General features: G+C 41.2%; 2 protein-coding genes across 3 annotated transcripts; one reads left to right on the top strand and one right to left on the bottom strand.

Moving 5' to 3' along the window:
- Positions 1–3,771: 3,771 nt before the first annotated feature.
- On the top strand, positions 3,772–12,935 carry LOC112261863 (syncoilin). 2 transcript variants are annotated; one of them, XM_024437492.2, is made up of 5 exons: positions 3,772–3,948; positions 9,134–9,695; positions 10,011–10,421; positions 10,504–10,628; positions 12,790–12,935. In XM_024437492.2, exons 1-5 carry the CDS (start codon positions 3,848–3,850, stop codon positions 12,833–12,835), a joined length of 1,245 nt encoding a protein of 414 aa, XP_024293260.1. In that variant the 5' UTR covers positions 3,772–3,847; the 3' UTR covers positions 12,836–12,935. The 2 variants fall into 2 exon arrangements, with proteins under 2 accessions (XP_024293260.1, XP_024293261.1); XM_024437493.2 differs by lacking the exon at positions 3,772–3,948 and adding an exon at positions 3,955–4,122.
- A 117-nt stretch (positions 12,936–13,052) lies between these two features.
- On the bottom strand, positions 13,053–17,879 carry LOC112261862 (histone-binding protein RBBP4). Its single transcript, XM_024437491.2, has 10 exons — positions 17,741–17,879; positions 17,114–17,261; positions 15,443–15,588; positions 15,134–15,307; positions 14,933–15,048; positions 14,674–14,834; positions 14,400–14,526; positions 14,208–14,285; positions 13,831–14,076; positions 13,053–13,633 (listed from the first exon to the last, which is right to left on the bottom strand). Exons 1-10 carry the CDS (start codon positions 17,754–17,756, stop codon positions 13,571–13,573), a joined length of 1,275 nt encoding a protein of 424 aa, XP_024293259.1. The 5' UTR covers positions 17,757–17,879; the 3' UTR covers positions 13,053–13,570.
- Between the last annotated feature and the right edge of the window lie 1,035 nt (positions 17,880–18,914).

Here is an 18,914-nt window from a genome sequence, read left to right as displayed (position 1 = left end):
TCTGCCGAAATTGTTGCAACCCCTAGTACTAGCCTGTTCAACCTCTCTTTCGTATTGTCTGAGATCCCCAGAGATTGGAAAGCTGCCGCGGTCATCCCCCTCTTCAAAGGGAGAGACACTCTAGACCCAAACTGCTACAGACCTGTATCTATCCTACCCTGCCTGTCTTTGAAAGCCAAGGTAACAAACAGATCACCGACCATCGCCTGGTTCACCAACTACTTTTCAGACAGAGTTCAGTCTGTCAAATCAGAGGGCCTGTTGTCCGGACCTCTGGCAGTCTCTACGGGGGTGCCACAGGGTTCAATTCTCAGGCTGACTCTCTTCTCTGTATACATCAATGATGTCGCTCTTGCTGCTGGTGATTCTCTGATCCACCTCTACGCAGACGACACCATTTTGTATACTTCTGGCCCTTCTTTGGACACGGTGTTAACAAACCTCCAGAAGAGCTTCAATGCCATACAACTCTCCTTCCGTCAACCAATCGCTGCCCACACCTGCCCGCCTGTCCAGCATCACTACTCTGGACGGTTCTGACTTAGAATATGTGGACAACTACAAATACCTAGGTGTCTGGTTAGACTGTAACTCTCCTTCCAGACTCACATTAAGCATCTCCAATCCAAAATTAAATCTATAATCGGCTTCCTGCGTTTTGTTGCCAACCTTACTTTGCTACCTGACAACTTTACAGTTTTTACTTTTTAATTACCGTTTATATTTTTAGTTTTTCCCTCACTCAACTTTTTTTTTCATTCACCTTTTTCACTCCGGATGCTTTATCTGGACATGGTTCGTCAGGGCCTCCAACAGCCGAAGCTAAGTATTAACATTAACATGATGCCTTCTAATTGCAGTCGCTGTACTCATAATATACAGGAGAACGATCGCCTTACGGCGAGGATAGCTGTGCTGCAACAATGAAATAGCGTGCAGGCCAGGCAGCAGGCTGTTAGCCAGCCTGCCAGCTTCGTGGAGTCTGCCACTAGCACAGTCAGTGTAGTCAGCTCAGCTATCCCCATTGAGACCCTGTCTGTGCCTCGACCTAGGTTGGGCAAAACTAAACACGGCGGTGTTCGCCTTAGCAATCTCACTAGGATAAAGACCTCCATTCCTGCCATTATTGAAAGAGATTGTGATACCTCACATCTCAAAATAGGGCTACTTAATGTTAGATCCCTCACTTCGAAGGCAGTTATAGTCAATGAACTAATCACTGATCATTATCTTGATGTGATTGACTTGACTGAAACATGGCTTAAACCAGATGAATTTACTGTGTTAAATGAGGCCTCACCTCCTGGTTACACTAGTGACCATATCCCCCGTCCATCCCGCAAAGGCGGAGGTGTTGCTAACATTTACAATAGCAAATTTCAATTTACAAAAAAAACATTTGCATTTTTGTCTTTTGAGCTTCTAGTCATGAAATCTATGCAGCCTACTCAATCACTTTTTATAGCTACTGTTTACAGGCCTCCTGGGCCATATACAGTGCTCCTCACTGAGTTCCCTGAATTCCTATCGGACCTTGTAGTCATAGCAGATAATATTCCAATTTTTGGTGATTTTAATATTCACATGTAAAAGTCCACAGACCCACTCCAAAAGGCTTTCGGAGCCATCATCGACTCAGTGCGTTTTGTCCAACATGTCTCTGGAATCACTCACTAACACAATCATACTCTAGACCTAGTTTTGTCCCATGGAATAAATGTTGTGGATCTTAATGTTTTTCCTCATAATCTTGGACTATCGGACCACCATTTTATAACATTTGCAATCGCAACAAATAATCTGCTCAGATCCCAACCAAGGAGCATCAAAAGTCGTGCTATAAATTCTCAGACAACCCAAAGATTCCTTGATGCCCTTCCAGACTCCCTCTGCCTACCCAAGGACGTCAGAGGACAAAAATCAGTTAACCACCTAACGGAGGAACTCAATTTAACCTTGCACAATACCCTAGATGCAGTTGCATCCCTAAAATCTAAACATATTTGTCATAAGAAACTAGCTCCCTGGTATACAGAAAATACCCTAGCTCTGAAGCAAGCTTCCAGAACATTGGAACGGAAATGGCGCCACACCAAACTGGAAGTCTTCCAACTAGCTTGGAAAGACAGTACTGTGCAGTATCGAAGAGCCCTCACTGCTGCTCGATCATCCTATTTTTCCAACTTAATTGAGGATAATAAGAACAATCCGAAATGTCGTTTTGATACTGTCGCAAAGCTAACTAAAAAGCAGTATTCCCCAAGAGAGGACGGCTTTCATTTCAGCAGTAATAAATTCATAAACTTCTTTGAGGAAAAGATCATGATCATTAGAAAGCAAATTACGGACTCCTCTTTAAATCTGCGTATTTCTCCAAAGCTCAGTTGTCCTGAGTCTGCACAACTCTGCCAGGACCTAGGATCAAGAGAGACACTCAGTGTTTTAAGAGAGAGACTCAGACACACAGTGTTTTAGGACTATATCTCTGATGATGAAAATAATCATGGCCTCTAAACCTTCAAGCTGCATACTGGACCCTATTCCAACTAAACTACTGAAAGAGCTGCTTCCTGTGCTTGGCCCTCCTATGTTGAACATAATAAACAGCTTTCTATCCACCGGATGTGTACCAAACTCACTAAAAGTGGCAGTAATAAAGCCTCTCTTGAAAAAGCCAAACCTTGACCCAGAAAATATAAAAACTATCGGCCTAGTTCGAATCTTCCATTCCTCTCAAAACAAATTGAAAAAGCTGTTGCATGGCAACTCACTGCCTTCCTGAAGACAAACAATGTACAGTGGGGCAAAAAAGTATTTAGTCAGCCACCAATTGTGCAAGTTCTCCCATTTAAAAAGATGAGAGAGGCCTGTAATTTTCATCATAGGTACACTTCAACTATGACCATCAAAATGAGAAAAATAAATCCAGAAAATCACATTGTAGGATTTTTTATGAATTTATTTGCAAATTATGGTGTAAAATAAGTATTTGGTCAATAACAAAAGTTTATCTCAATACTTTGTTATATACCCTTTGTTGGCAATGACAGGTCTGCGTTGCACCAAACGGCAGGCGTCACACACCGGCAATCTTCAACTTTAATTGCTCCACCTCCACACTTAACACTGCCCCAGAAATCACTCCTTTCACTTTCACCATTTTCCTAAGAGCAAAGCAAGAAACAGATCTTGACCAAAGGGATGTCCCATTTAAAATGGTTAAGGTTAGGGTTAGCTAAGGGTATGGTGATAATGCAAAGATTACATTATCACTTGTTGGGTGTAGATAAGACTTTTAGACTGGCACGATATACTTCTGACAAAAAATGAATAAAGTGTAACTTCTTTTTTTGACAGCTATCAGAATGATTACAATTACATTTCTCAGAATATTGCATTATTTATCCTGGATGACATATTAAAAAATTATTTAGAGACAATTACACTATCTCATATCATTAACATCACATTAGTATATACGTACAATGACCAGATAATTCAGAACCAATACTCTTCATCTAATGTGGGAATGATCAAACAGCAGAACATCCTTTTATCCCATTGGTGCCTGATTCTTTAAGACTGCTCTGCATGGAGTCCACCATGAGATCAAGACTCTATCTTAGTTGTTTATAAATGACAGGCCATAAAAAACCTAAATATAATCTAGCTCTGCACAGGCTGGCCCAGATATGTGTCAGCAATGGCATCAATAACATCTTAGCCTCTCTCACTGACACAGTGAGTGACCTCAGTTTACCATGTGGGAGATGAGAAAGTCTACCTCGGGGGAAGGATAGTGTTTCTCCGCTCCCTCGTATCTTATTTATGAACACAAACAGAATATATGTTTATGTTTAGACAAGCAGCTCCACAGAAAAGGTGGTCTAAAGAGGAAACTGTTTGTCTGTGTTGCTATCTACACTTCTCTGCATCGTTGTCTAGAATGTGAGTTGAAATGCTAATCGTTTCAGATGGGTGATTTTGCAACACTGTAATTCTAAAAACGGAACATTTTATTATTATATCCTTGGTCTGAGTTTGGTGGTCTGTGTCGTGACTGGGCAATGTCTGAATGACTTTTACATTTTTTTTATTTTCTTTTTACGTTGGAAGTTTAAGGTGAGTGACACTTTTACAACCCTTGTTCAGAATATTTTTTTTTTATCTCAAATGTACTTACTAAATCAGTGGTTTTCTAACCTCTCATTGGGGACCCCCAGACGTTTCACCATTTTGTTGTAGCCCTGAACTAGTTCACTTGATTCACATATTGAAGGGCTTGATGATTAGTTGAGAAGTTGGATCAGGTGTGCTGTGGAACAGTTCAAATACATGGAATGGCTGTGGGTCCATGAAAAGAGGTTTAAAAACCCGTGTACTAAACGGATTAAACGTGATTATAGGGGATTATGTTTTCTTTGAAAATACATATGGGTAAAATTGTGACATGCCTGTACAATTCATGAATATAACAATGTCTGAGAATGTCACTGTCATCATATCAAGAACAGATAGTGGTAAGAATAGACAGATGGCACAATCAGGAATATACAGTGATAAGGGATGATTAGATATATCTAGATAGAGGCTCCGAATGAAAACACAAACAAGGAAAATCTCTAACATTGACTGGGTCATCTTACTCTTCAGTCTATTTTTGTGCAATCTTATAAATGAAGGTCAGCCTTGATAGTGTTCCTATTCCCATTAATATGTCCTGCGATTTCACTGGGCTGTGTGGATCACAAAATTATCTGGCTTATCCATAGACTGTATCCATTGACTGTAAAAAGAATGGACAAAGCCATTGATGATGTCAGCCCAATGTTTCCTATGACTCATTTGAAGATCATGAAGTGTTGTTTTAGCTTGTTGCCATCTTGTTTCATGGGCAATTTGATTACTTGCTATTCAGAATCATTGGGATGCCCCTACCCCATTGAAGTTGACATTTAAAATGATTACAGTAAGGGTTAAGGTTAGGTAAGGGTTAAGGTGAGGGTAGAGTTTAGGGTAGTGACATCCCAAGGATCCCTGATAGCATAATATGTTTGAGCTACTCTAGGAAGTGACATTGCAGGTTAGCTTAGTGCTGCCCCATCTCATTGAGTATCTCAACTTGAAGACCGACTGGGGTACTAGTCAATGAGTATGGCCATCTTCATGGTCAATATTTATGGGTATACAAATAGATTTTCGTTTTCATTGTTAACAAAACTTTCTTAAAGGTCATCAAACTCACATAAAGGTCATCATCAAACCTGAAATAGTTATATGTCAAATCATATTCAGCCAGATCTAGAATAACGTTTGTTGGTAGGTATTCGTTAGTATCTCTGTCTCTCAAATAGCAAGCTAGGCCTGCCAGCCCCCGTATGGGGAATGCTAGTATATAGACTCTCGACATCTAATGTGACCAAATTGCAGTATTCTGTTAATCCTGTTATAGGTGAGATCTTGTTTATGAAGTTTATAGAATCTTTCACATATGATGGTAATTCTTGCCCATGAGATTTAATAAAGGAGTCTACGAAGGAAAGACAATGGCTATAGTACTGAGCCTATTCCTGCAACCACTGGTCTGTCTGGATAATTGCCTTGTGTTTTAGGTTTGTGTAATTTCGGCAGAATGTACAGGCATGGATTTATGGGACATTTGCAGCAAAGGTATTCATATTCAGGTTTTGAGATAAGGTTATTTAATAGGGCTCCAGATTAGAGCATATATCCCTTTGGAACACCTGTGTGGGATCAACACTCAACAATCAAGATGTATGTCCTTGAACTGATTATATTAAAATTGCACACCGAAGTTAAAGGGTAATTTTCTGCCTGCAGTGTAATGGAGGATCCTGCTTTTTGAAAACATTACCTCCAGTACCCCAGTCGGCCTTGAACTTTACATCCCCAATCAAATCAAACTTTATTGATGACCTACACAGATTTGCAGAAGTTATCGCAGATGCAGTGAAATGCTTGTGTTTCTAGCTATAACAGTATACCTACCAATAACATTTTAAAAATACACACATAATTCAGAAAAATAGAAAATAAGAAATATCAGAATGAGCAATGTCAGAGACCGGAATATAAATATATATATACATATAAATATACAGTGCCTTCAGAAAGTATTCATACCCCTTGACCCCTCCACATTTTGTTGTGTTAAAGCCTGAATTCAAAATGTATTAGATACATTTTATTTTCTCACACATCTACACACAATAACCCCTAATGACAAATTGAAAACATGTTTAGATAAATGTTTGCTAATTTTTTGAAAATGAAATACAGAAATATCTCATTTACATAACTATTCACGCCCCTGAGTCAATACATGCTAGAATCACCTTTGGCAGTGATTACAGCTGTGAGTGTTTCTGGGTAAGTCTCTAAGAGCTTTGCACATTCCATTTTTTTTTCATTCTTCAAGCCCTGTCAAGTTGGTTGTTCATCATTGCTAGACAGACATTATCAAGTCGACTTAAGTCAACACTGTAACTAGGCCACTCAGGAACATTAAATGTAATCTTGGCAAGGTGAACTTGTCTCCCAGTGTCTGTTGGAAAGCAGACTGAACCAAGCTTTAATGTTTTTTATCTGAAAAAACTCCCTAGTTCTTGCTGATGACAAGCATGACAAGCATATTTGTTTACCCATCTACCAATAGGTGCCCTTATTTATGAGACACCGGAAAACATCCCTGGTCTTTGTGGTTGGATCTGTATTTGAAATTCAAGCCTCGACTGAGGGACCTTACAAATAATTGTATGTGTGAGGTAGTCATAAAAGTAATATTGAACACCATTATTGCCCACAGAGTGAGTCCATGCAACGTATTATGTGACGTGACTTCTTAAGCAAATGTTTACTCCTGACCTTATTTAGGCTTGCCACAACAAAGGGGTTGAATGCTTATTGACTCAAAACATTTCAGATTTTCATTTTTAATTAATTTGTAAAAATATCTAAAAACTCAATTCCACTTTGGCATTATGGAGTATTGTGTGTAGGCCAGTGACAAAAACATCTCAAATGTGGAAAAAATCTAGGGGTGTGAATACATTCTGAAGGCACTGTACATTCAGAAAGTATTCAGACCCCTTTACTTTTTCCACATTTTGTTACGTTACGCCCATATTCTAAAATGGACTAAATTAATAATTTTCCTCATCAATCTTTTTTATTTACATTTTATTATAACTAGGTAGGCCAGTTGAGAACAAGTTCTCGTTTACAACTGCAACATGGCCAAGATAAAGCAAAGCCGTGCGACACAAACAACAACACAGAATTACACATGGAATAAACAACCGTACAGTCAATAATACAATAGAAAAGTCTATCTACAGTACAGTGTGTGCAAATGTGGTAAGATTAGGGAGGTAAGGCAATAAATAGGCCATAGTGGCAAAATAATTCAAATGTAACAATTAAACACTGGAGTGATAGATGTGCAGAATATGAATGTGTAAGTAGAGATACTGGGTTTCCAAAATAGCAAAAATAAATAAATAACAATATGGGCATGAGGTAGTTGGGTGGGCTATTTACAGATGCTATGGACAGGTGCAATGATCTGTAAACTGCTCTGACAGCTGATGCTTAAAATTAGTGAGGGAGATATGAGTCTCCAGCTTCAGTGATTTTTGCAGATTGTTCCAGTCATTGGCAGCAGAGAACTGGAAGGACAGGTGGCCAAAGCAGGAACTGGCTTTGGGGGTGACCAGTGAAATATACCTGCTGGAGCACGTGCTACGGGTATTGGTACACTATTGGTGACCAGTGAGCTGAGAAAAGGCGGAGCTTTACCTAGCAAAGACTTATAGATGACCTGGAGCCAACCATAGTCTGGCTTTTTTATGGCGGTTTTGGAGCGGTGGCTTTTTCCTTGCTGAGCGGCCTTTCAATTTATGTCGATGTAGGACTCGTTTTACTGTGGATCTAGATACTTTTGTACCTGTTTCCTCCAGCATCTTCACAAGGTCCTTTGCTGTTGTTCTGGGATTGATTTGCACTTTTCGCACCAAATTACGTTAATCTCTAGGAGACAGAACGCGTCTCCGTCCTGAGCGCTATGACGGCTGCATGGTCCCATGGTGTTTATACTTGCATACTATTGTTTGTACAGATGAATGTGGTACCTTCAGGTGTTTGGAAATTGCTCCCAAGGATGAACCAGACTTGTGAAGGTCTACAATGTTTTTTCTGAGTTCTTGGCTGATTTCTTTTGATTTTTCCATGATATCAAGCAAAGAGGCACTGAGTTTGAAGGTAGGCCTTGAAATACATCCACAGGTAGACCTCCAGTTGACTCAAATGATGTCAATTGGTTTATCAGAAGCTTCTAAAGCCATGACATAATTTTCTGGAATTTTCCAAGCTGTTTAAAGGCAGTCAACTTAGTTTATGTAAACTTCTGACCCACTGGATTTGTGATACAGTGAATTATAAGTGAAATAATCTGTTTGTAAACAATTGTTGGAAAAATGACTTGTGTCATGCGCAAAGTAGATGTCCTAAACAACTTGCCAAAACTATAGTTTGTTAACAAAAAATGTGTGGAGTGATTGAAAAATGAGTTTTAATGACTCCAACCTAAGTGTATGTAAACTTCCAACTTCAACTGTATATAGGATGAGCCATGACTAGAATACAGTATAGACATATAAAGTGGGTGAAACAGTATGTAAACATTATTAATGTGACGAGTGTTCAATGACTCAATACAGTGCGTTCGGAACGTATTCAGACCCCTTGAATTTTTGACATTGTGTTATGTTACAGCCTTAATCTAAAATAGATTTATTTTTATCCTCATCCTGAATACTTTCCAAATGCACTGTAGGTCAGCAGTCTCTAAGGTGCAGGGTAGACTACTGGGTGGTAGCCGGCTAGAACAATGACTAAGGTTCAGGGCCGGCTACTGGTCCGAGGCCGGCGAGTGGTGATTGTCCAATGGCCTGGAGATAGAAGCTGTTTCTCAGTTTCTCGGTCACAGCTTTGATGCAACAGATGAACAGGCCGTGGTTGAGGTCCTTGAGAGGGGGAAATCATTGGGAGCAGTCGTTCCCCCCTGAACTTATCAAACTTTCCCCTCCTTTCTTCTCCTACTTCAACTTTTCAGACAGGTGATGGAGACACCAATGGCTGTTGAGGATCTACAGAGAAGGAGGGAAGTTGAGTCTAGAGAGAACTTGCACTCTGGAGAGGACTCCATGGAGGAGGCACATTCTGTGGAGAGCAGCCTAATGGCAGCACTAACCCACCATGAGAGAAGCATGTACGGTGCCGGATTTGCGGCTCAAGCACACATCACTGAGGTAGTAAGCCCCATGGAGAGGTGTGTGGAATATACCTTTGTCCAGATGCAGGGGACCATGGACAGTGTGGGGCTGCTCTTTGAGGAGTGCATCAAGAAGGTGGGCCATCTAGAAAGTCAAAGGGATGAATTGATACTGGAGCTGTTGCAGCTAGAGCAGCCCATGCTGCAAGCTACTGTGGCCTTGAGGGGACAGTTGTTAGAGGCACGTAGAGTTCTCACCAGTGTCCAATTGGAGTTTATTCATCTGCAAATAGAGGTGGGACAAGTAAAGAGTAAGCTGTTTGTCACAGCCAGGGACTGTATCCAGAGCCAGCTAGCGCTGGCTGCACGGCAGTATGAGGTGGCCCAGGCTGCAATCACGCAGGTAAGGTAGAGTGGAAACCCCACAGCATTGCATATAAGCTTTTGTGAGAATGCAGTTAATGTACCATTAACATACTGAGTGAGGGGTAACAGTATGAGGGGTGTTGACATTTTCCTGTGATTTGTGCTATTTTTTTGTGTGTTCTTTGTCTTCCCTTTGTTGTAATGTTTCAGTGTTGACATGTTATATTGTTGATGGGTGCTACCACATAATTGTTATTGCTGTATTCATGGCTGTTTGTCATCCAGGGTTAATCACACATCATTGTGTTAGTATGAGGGCCAACTATGCTGTCATTGCTTTTTCTGCCCCTAGGAGGAGCTCCGGGCCCACGTCCAGAATCTTACAGAGGAGGTAGCCCAGCTTCAGGAAGCCCAGCACAACCAGCTGAACACCCTAAAGGACCGGGCCAGACAACCATCCCGTCCCCGGGCTATGAGCGATGTCACTCACTGCCGACGAGCATCCCTGGACCTGCAGAAGCGCCTCAGTGGCAGCATGAGGAATCTAGAAGGCTGGTATGAGCCACGCCTGCTAGCCCTCCTCCGGAGGAGGCAGGCTGGGAAAGAGACCCTGAGAAGGAGCAGGGATGTGGGCCGAGACCTTAAGGCCAGACTGGGGCCCCTGAAGGAGCAGACCCAGAGGCTGGAGCTGCAGAGAGCTTGTCTAGAGGAGAGGATTGCTCTGATGGAGAGGGAGAGGGTGGAGAGAGTGGCACAGTATAAGGTACAGGGGGATTAGGAACATGTGCTGTTTTGTAGCCCGTAAAGGTGTGGTGATTGTAATTGTTCTAATTTCTTCTCATCAGGAGACTGTGGACTCGCTTGAGGAGACCATGAGGAAGCTGAAGTTGGAGCTTTGCATTCAGAAAAAGGCAAACAGACAATTGGAAGAATTGAAGAAGGGACTTTTGAGTGAGCTGAACTATGACAGGTAGGGTGTTGTATGCTACTTACAGTGCATTCGGAAAGTATTCAGACCCCATCCCTTTTTCCACATTTTGTTACATTACAGCCTTATTCTAAAATTGATACGGTCCCACAGTTGACAGTGCATATCAGAGCAAAAACCAAGCCATGAGGTCGAAGGAGTTATCCGTAGAGCACCAAGACAGGATTGTGTCAAGGCACAGATCTGGGGAAGGGTACCAAAACATTTCTGCTGCATTGTAGGTCCCCAAGAACACAGTGGCCTCCATCATTCTTAGATCGGAAGAAGTTTGGAACCACCAAGACTCTTCCTAGAGCTGGCCGCCAGGCCAACCTGAGCAATTGGTGGAGAAGGGCCTTGGTCAGGGCGGTGACCAAGAACCCGATGGTCACTCTGACAAGAGTTCCTCTGTGAAGATGGGAGAACCTTCCAGAAGAACAACCATCACTGCAGCACTCCACCAATCAGGCCTTTATGGTAGTGTGGCCAGATAGAAGCACTCCTCAGTAAAAGGTACATGACAGCCCGCTTGGAGTTTGCCAAAAGGCACCGAAAGGACTCTCAGACCTTGAGAAACAAGATTCTCTGGTCTGATGAAACCAAGATTTATCCCTTTGGCCTGAATGCAAAGCATCACGTCTAGAGGAAGCCTGGCACCATCCCTATGGTGAAGCAAGGTGGTGGCAGCATCATGCTGTGGTGGTTTTTCACCCGCAGGATCGAGGGAAAGATGAACGGAGCAAAGTACAGAGAGATCCTTGATAAAAAACTGCTCCAGAGTGCTAGGGACCTTAGACTGGGATGAAGGTTCACCTTCCAACACGACAAATCGTCTAAGCTCACAGCCAAGACAACGCAGGAGTGGCTTTGGGACAAGTCTCTGAATGTCCTTGAGTGGCTCAACCGAAGCCTGGACTTCAACCCGATCGAACATCTCTGGAGAGACCGTGAAAATAGCTGTGCAGCGACGCTCCCCATCCAACCTGACAGAGCTTGAGGGGATCTGCAGAGAAGAATGGGAAAAACTCCCCAAATACAGGTGTGCCAAGCATGTAGCGTCATACCCAATAAAACTCAAGGCTGTAATTGCTGCCAAAGGTGCTTCATCAAATGTACAGAGTAAAGGGTCTGAATACTTAGATAAATTGTGGTCTTTCACCTTTTTTTCATACATTTCTAAAAACCTGTTTTTGCTTTGTCATAATGGGGTATTGCATGTAGATTGGTGAGTGGGCAATTCAATACATTTTAGATTAAGGCTGTAAAGTAACAAAATGTGGGAAAAAAATCAAGGGGTCTGAATACTTTCCGAATGCACTGTATCTGGCCATGAGAAGTAGAGATCATCCATTTTGACCCTAAGGAATCTGACAGTTTTCATTGAATACATTAAATTAATATTTGATGTCTGGACTACTTACAATTGCCATTAAACACTGAACAAAAATATATACGCAACATGTAGTGTTGATCCCATGTTTCATAAACTGAAATAAAAAATCCCAGAAATGTTCCATATGCACAAAAAGTGTATTTCTCTAAAATGTTGTGCCCAAATTTGTTTACATCCATTAGTGAGCCTTTCTCTTCGCCAAGACATTCCAACCACCTGACAGGTGTGACATATCAAGAACCTGATTAAACAGCATGATCATTACACAGGTGCCCCTTGTGCTGGGACAATAAAAGGTCACTTTAATATTTGCAGTTTTGTCACACAACACAATGCCACAGAAGTTGAGCGTGCAATTTGTATGCTGACCTCAGGAAGCCCACAAGAGCTGTTGCCAGAGATATGTTAATTTCTCTACCACAAGCTGCCTCCAATGTCATTTTAGAGAATTTGGCAGTACATCCAACCGACCTCACAACTGCAGACCACGTGTGACCACGCCAGCCCAAGACCTCCACATCCAGCTTCTCCACCTGTAGGATTGGCTGAAGGGAGGGCCCATCCATGGCTGCACGCCTGCCTAGTCATGTGAAATCCATAGATTAAGGCTGAATTGGTTTAAATTGACTAATTTCCTAATATTAACTAATGCAGTAAAATCTGAAATGGTTGCATATTGCATTTATATTTTTGTTCAGTATATATAGACAAACATGTAGAATAAATATCCGAGGGAGTCTCAACATGCTGTTTTTTTTTTTTTACTTACAGGGGCTGTATTGAAGTGAGCGAAACAACTGCTGAAAGGGAGTCCTAACTTTTCCATACTTATCAATGGAAGTAGAACAATTGACAAAATATCCAGGACCCCTCAGACCAAACATGTTTTACTGTGTTTGCGAGTATCCTTGATGGTGCATTTAGCCAATGTCATCTATTGGTATACTTAATCTGCTCTTAGTGCATCAACAATGGTGTTATGACAGTTGACCTCAACTATGAGAGCAGCCTGTCTTAACTGTACATTTAAGGTCTACCGTAAATACATTTTTATTATGAATACACTTACAAAACATGGGAATCCGATGCAGCATACAAAGAAAACAGACACATAGGGATGATATACATACAGCTTGAAAGCTGATTGTGGAAATCTACAATTCAGATATCATGGGAATAAAATCTATGTACAATTTCTTATAAAATGAAACTGGAAATTAGTTTAAATGACTCATGTTTCTAAGAATATGAGCATAATTTAACATGAAAAACAATAATTGGGTGCCTACTCAACTGTGGTGCTTGTCTCCCTGGTAAAAATTTGACCAAAGAATGGCGTAGCTACCATTATCACCATATCAAAGAGTAGGATCCTTTCTTATATAAATATATGCAAAACCTTGATGCCATGATAGTGAAACAAGCACTTAATGTTTCCCTCTACAAAACTGCAAAATAACAACTGACTCTTATGCATAAAAAAAAAAGACATATGAATGTTGTTTTGAGGATGTGATCAAGGGAGGGGTGTTGTGTGATTGACAGATGTCACTCATGCCTGGACCTCAGTGTCTGCTGCTCCCTCTGGGTCCTCGTCATTGTAGATGTTCTCAGCCTTAAAAAATGGAAAGACATTCTTAGTACTCCTCCTTAGAAATAATTGTGATTCTACATATTACAGTAGAACACTTCTGCCAAGCTTTCAAAACTTACTTATGCCTCATGAAATGAATAAATATGAACAGAATACATTTAACTATTCTCTATAGCCTCCCACTGTATGACAGAGCCCAGTCTGTCCTGGGGTCTCACCATCTGCCAAACTTGCATGATGTTGTCCTCGGACACAGAGCAGATGACCCAGGGTTCGTTGGGGTTCCATGAGAAGTCAGAGATCTTAGCCGTGTGACCGCCATGAATGAACAGCAGTTCAGGTGGACCATCCTCAGCATCCTCTGGCGACTGCTCCTCTCCGATTTTACTGAGGTCCCACACGTTGAGTCGCCTGTCTGTGCCACTGGAGGCCAGGATGGTTTCATTATGAGGAGACCACTGGACCTAAAGGGAGGAAAGGAGGTGAGGTGGGTTTGACGAGGCCTAGTAATAGATACAAAATCTGGTTCAAAACATACAGCTTTTGCAAAACAAACTTCATAGGGAATAATTGACAGCTTATTGACTTAACATACCTGGAAGATCTCATCTTTGTGAGACTCAAACGAATGCAGTTTCAGTTTCAGGTTCCTCAGGTCCCAAAGGGCTACAGTCTGAATTGGGAGAACCAATCAATTACAACCACCACCACAACAACCAGTTAGATCAACACTACATTATGAAAGATAATCTTGGGAAAATTAAGAGCAGTAAGAGATCCAGACTACCTTGTCTGCTGAGCCCGAGGCCAGGATGAACTCGCTGTAGGGGTTGAAGGACAGACAGTTGACCTCAGCAGTGTGGGCGTCCACAGCATGGCTAGGTTTGGACGTGTTGTTGGATCGCGTGTCCCAACTGCACAGTAAACAATGTTATTGTTTGGTGTTGCTTATTGAACAATGTGGATGGTGCAACTAATTTTAGTCACACGAGCTTAGTAAATTGTTTTTCTACTCAAATCCATTATCCACTGCGGGAGTTGCTCATCTCAGGGAGCCTTACATCATGAGTTTCTGGTCATCAGCTACAGATCCAAAGAGTGACTCATGCAGTAGATGCCAGGAGACGTCCTCCACTACAGCTGTGTGTCCAGTAAAGATAGTCTTTGCATCTACAACCTTTCCCTCCTTAGGAACGGCACTGATGTCCCACATACAGATAGTCTGCAGACAGATGGGAAACAAGGGAAGGTGAGAGGAAAGACATGGAGGGAAGAAGACTATTCAAGCACATGCTTTGGGTCAAGTGACAAGTCACTGACATGGTCATCAGAAGCACTGAGGAGGCAGCCACTCAGGTTGGGGTTCCAGGAGAGACCGTAGCCCTCTTTCTGGTGTCCCCTCAAACGCAGATCTGGGGTACACTCTCCAGATGGATCTGTAATACAGAGGTAATAGCATGTTATTTCAAAAGAAATGAGAAAGGAAGACTGGGACTTCCTGACCAACCTCTAAATACCCACCTGGTTTGGAGGGATGTTTGGTGTAGTCAAAGACGAGCACGTCGCTGGTTGGGGTTTTGGTGGCAATGATGCAGGGGTTCTGGGGCATGTGGCGGGCTCTGTTCACCTCTCCCTCATGGTTGATCTTGATTTCAATCTCTATCTTACCACTGACTGAGCCAAAGCCTCCAAATTCTGAAGGGAGAGAGGCAGAGAAATTAGCTACAGGGATAAGGACCAACATATATCACCAGTTAAAATATTTTGAATGATCCAAAGACTGAAAACATGTAGAAAGGTTGTAATTGATGCAAAAACATTGTCCCTCACCACCTTTCTCACTGTCGTAGTGAGAGGCATCAAACTGGGCATCGTCATTAGGCAGTTGCACGCTGGCGATGACCAGGTGATTCTGTTCATCTGAGGTGTGTGTGCCAAGAACCAACCTGTGTACGCTGAAATCCTTCCCTTCAGGTCTAAAAGGATAGAAAGAAATATGTTACAAGACAAATAGGTCCATTTAAATAAACACTTTTGTGATATGTAGGGGGCATTAGCTAGAAACTCAATGTGGTACATACAAGGATTATTCTTTGCAACAACACATATGGAGACTGAAAACAATTTTCCTGAAGAAACCTTCCCACTCCCAGTAATGTTGCAAAGGCAGGCTAATCTTTGATCGGCACAAGTATCTGGTATTCTTGGGAATTATAGCTAGATATGCTGGGATAACATAAAAAAAATTGGACATGGGGTGTAAAAAATAAAATGCATATAATAGTGTAATGACAAAAATAAATATATATGTGTAATGACATTCAGCATTCGTCATTAGGCACACTTGCAGCCTGAATTGATTGATGCATCCACTGTGATCTGCGAGCGTCACGGTCCAGTCAACTCTGCCATGGCAAAATGTTAGTGCTCAGGTTAGATGAGTATATAAGTAAAACATTTAGTGTTCATGTCGAACCACACCCCATTTTGGAGCATATACCACCCATTTTTAAGTAAATCTGTTAATGTTTTGCATGTGGTTGACAGGCAGTAATGACACATTGTGGTGTAATAGCCTAGTTTTCTTGCCATCTTTGTTTTAATTGTGATAGGCTCATGTTTTACCCCCACCATTTATTTTGCCAGCACTCTGAACCAGCTTACTTTCACCCCTTATTTAGATATTTTTCTGCTTATAATTTCCAACATTTGTTAGACTATTTGTTTGTCAACTTGTTAATAAGTAGATACATCCAGCTTCTCTTCTGTAATTACTTGTTGACCTTGAAGACTAAATAAAGCAGAAAGCCATTAATCGATAGAATGAAAGCATCAACAATAATCTAGTAGTTGACATCAGTAAAGTTCTTTCATTTCTGCTCGCAGAGCGAGGATGTGTAGAGACCGGGGAGAAAATGCAATGGCCTAAAACAGCAGACATATTTCCCTGGCAAAATGTCCAATTAACATCCGTTTCAAAGGTTAAGGAAATAAAAGCTGTGAAAACAATCCAACATGATTTCAGTTTGTCTTGGATACATATTTTTTTGTGGTTAAAACAACCTACTGCGCATTCCATTCTCTCAAGAGTCTGCAATAAATAATTACTCCATTCCTGTTCCCAAGACAGGTAGCCTAGTGGTTAGAGCGTTGGGCTAGTAAACGGCCCCTGAAAAAGGCAGTTAACCCACTGTTCCCTGGTAGGCCGTAATTGTAAATAAGAATTTGTTCTTGACTGACTTGCCTAGTCAAATTTAAAACGTTTAAAATATAATTCCATTGGGTGTATACTTTTACAGCAATAAATAATTCTGCAGGAATTTATATTATATAAGACTACATGTGGGAGTTACAGTCAGTCTCCAGTTACTATTCAATGAAACTAATTTGAACATCAAAAGGTGCGCAAACCAAGGGCTGCAGCCGCACCTGCCCCACGCCTACTTCCACTGCTCCTGTAGCTTTGTATTCCTATAAAGGTGCCCAGACAGTGAACCCCACCTGTTGACATCGGGTAGCCACTGTGCAGTGAGGCTGGGCCACTCCAGGGCGTGGGTCATCACCAGGTCATAGAGGAAGGGTGTATTCTTCTTCCATATCTTGTACTCCTCATTTATCACCCTCTCCTCCACAGCATCATCAAACGCTGCTATAAAATAGTATGAAAGTCATGTGAGACAGGAGGTTTAAATGTAAAGTATATTAGAAGTAACCCATTGTAAGGAAATATAGGTGTGATTGAGAAGGGGAACCCTATTAACATTGAGCAAGTGTTCGGTAAAGTTAGCTAGGTAGCTACGTTCCGTTAACACTGACAGGGTTTCACAGTTGTGTTAGCATTGATCAACCGAGCTAGCTAGCTCATTACTCCCGCAAAAAGGGGTTGTGTCTCTGACATAGAACAAAGCTAAAGTTAGTATCTAACTAGCTTACTAGCTAACGTTAGTGGGCTACTAGTACTAGCGAGCTCATTTGTATAAAATAATGAATTAAGTATCTTCACAATTGATAAGCCGGGAGAACCTGTCCTTCCACCCTGGCCTACCTTGGTAGCTAGCTAGTTTTCCCAAGTGGTCTGGGCGCTATTCTTGTTGAAGTAAATTGTGACGTAACGTTTCACCGAATTACCTTCTTTATCAGCCATGGCGTTGATAATATTACGAAAGTATGTTTTCAGGATTAGGGTTCTGTTGAGAGCAAACAAGGCAGCTGGACTACCTTGGCGGGAACTCCGTAGTGATCCAATAGCCAATCAGCGTCAACTAAACCGGAAAACGTAGTATTTGCGTTTTTTAAAGAAAAACTGGAGTCTGAAGCTTTTGTCAAATTTTTTTTTTTTTTTAATGTTGCATTTTAGCTAACCTTAACCCTAAGCCTTTTCAACACCTTAACATAATTATCCTAACCTGCTACGAAAGGCAAATCCGACGTGAATATGACAAATCCCTTCTAGTTATCCAAAATCTTGCTATCCGGGATCCTTGGGACGTCACTAACCTACACTACGTTTTAAAATAATTAAGGTACAGTTTACGGTAAGGTTAGAGGTATGTAGGTCCCAAGGATCCCGGGTTGCGCTGACCACAGCATAAAGTAAAAATTGGCTATATCGTAAAAATTCTAACAAAAAATGCCTTTTGGTCTTAATTGAAGGTTAAGGTTAGGAATAAGGTTAGCAGTGTGGTTAAGATTAGGATTGAAGTTAGGGGTTGGTTGAAAATAATAAATGGTAGAAATGCGTGGGGTTTATGACTTGCTGTGGTAACTAGTGACGACCGCAAAACTGTTTTATTTATTATTATTATTATTGTATTACTTGTATTATTATGAACAATAAAACAGAAATATACAAACAAGAGTACTTATCCTAATATACAGTGGTATTAAATGTCGAGAAATTGCTTTTTTTTTTACACTTACTGAGAATTTCAATTCTATCTTAAACAATGTGAAGAAGGGTTTGTTCTCCGCCCATTTCATTCGATGGATAAAGAATCTTCCACGAAAAATAAACAAATTAACAATAAAAGTTCATTTGGGGTCATTTGGATCAAAAATAAAGTGCAAGTGCAAGATATATACAAATGCAAGATATATTTGTTACTTCCTGAAATGTTGTTTCAACAGCAAGTACAGTGGTGATTTCAAGACAACTGGAATCTCGGGGAAAAACTAGGTCAAATCCTGACGTCGGTGATTTTCAGGTCGGAAAGTTGGAGCTGTATAAAGATGCCCCAATTTCCGACTTGAAATTATAGAGTTGGATGAATGTTCAAAACGATTTATCACAGTCGGATCTGTT

Source organism: Oncorhynchus tshawytscha, linkage group LG11 (assembly GCF_018296145.1).
Source record: "Oncorhynchus tshawytscha isolate Ot180627B linkage group LG11, Otsh_v2.0, whole genome shotgun sequence".
Lineage (NCBI taxonomy): Eukaryota > Metazoa > Chordata > Actinopteri > Salmoniformes > Salmonidae > Oncorhynchus > Oncorhynchus tshawytscha.
Note: the sequence above shows the minus strand (reverse complement) of the source record. Positions and strands in the feature narration are given on the sequence as shown.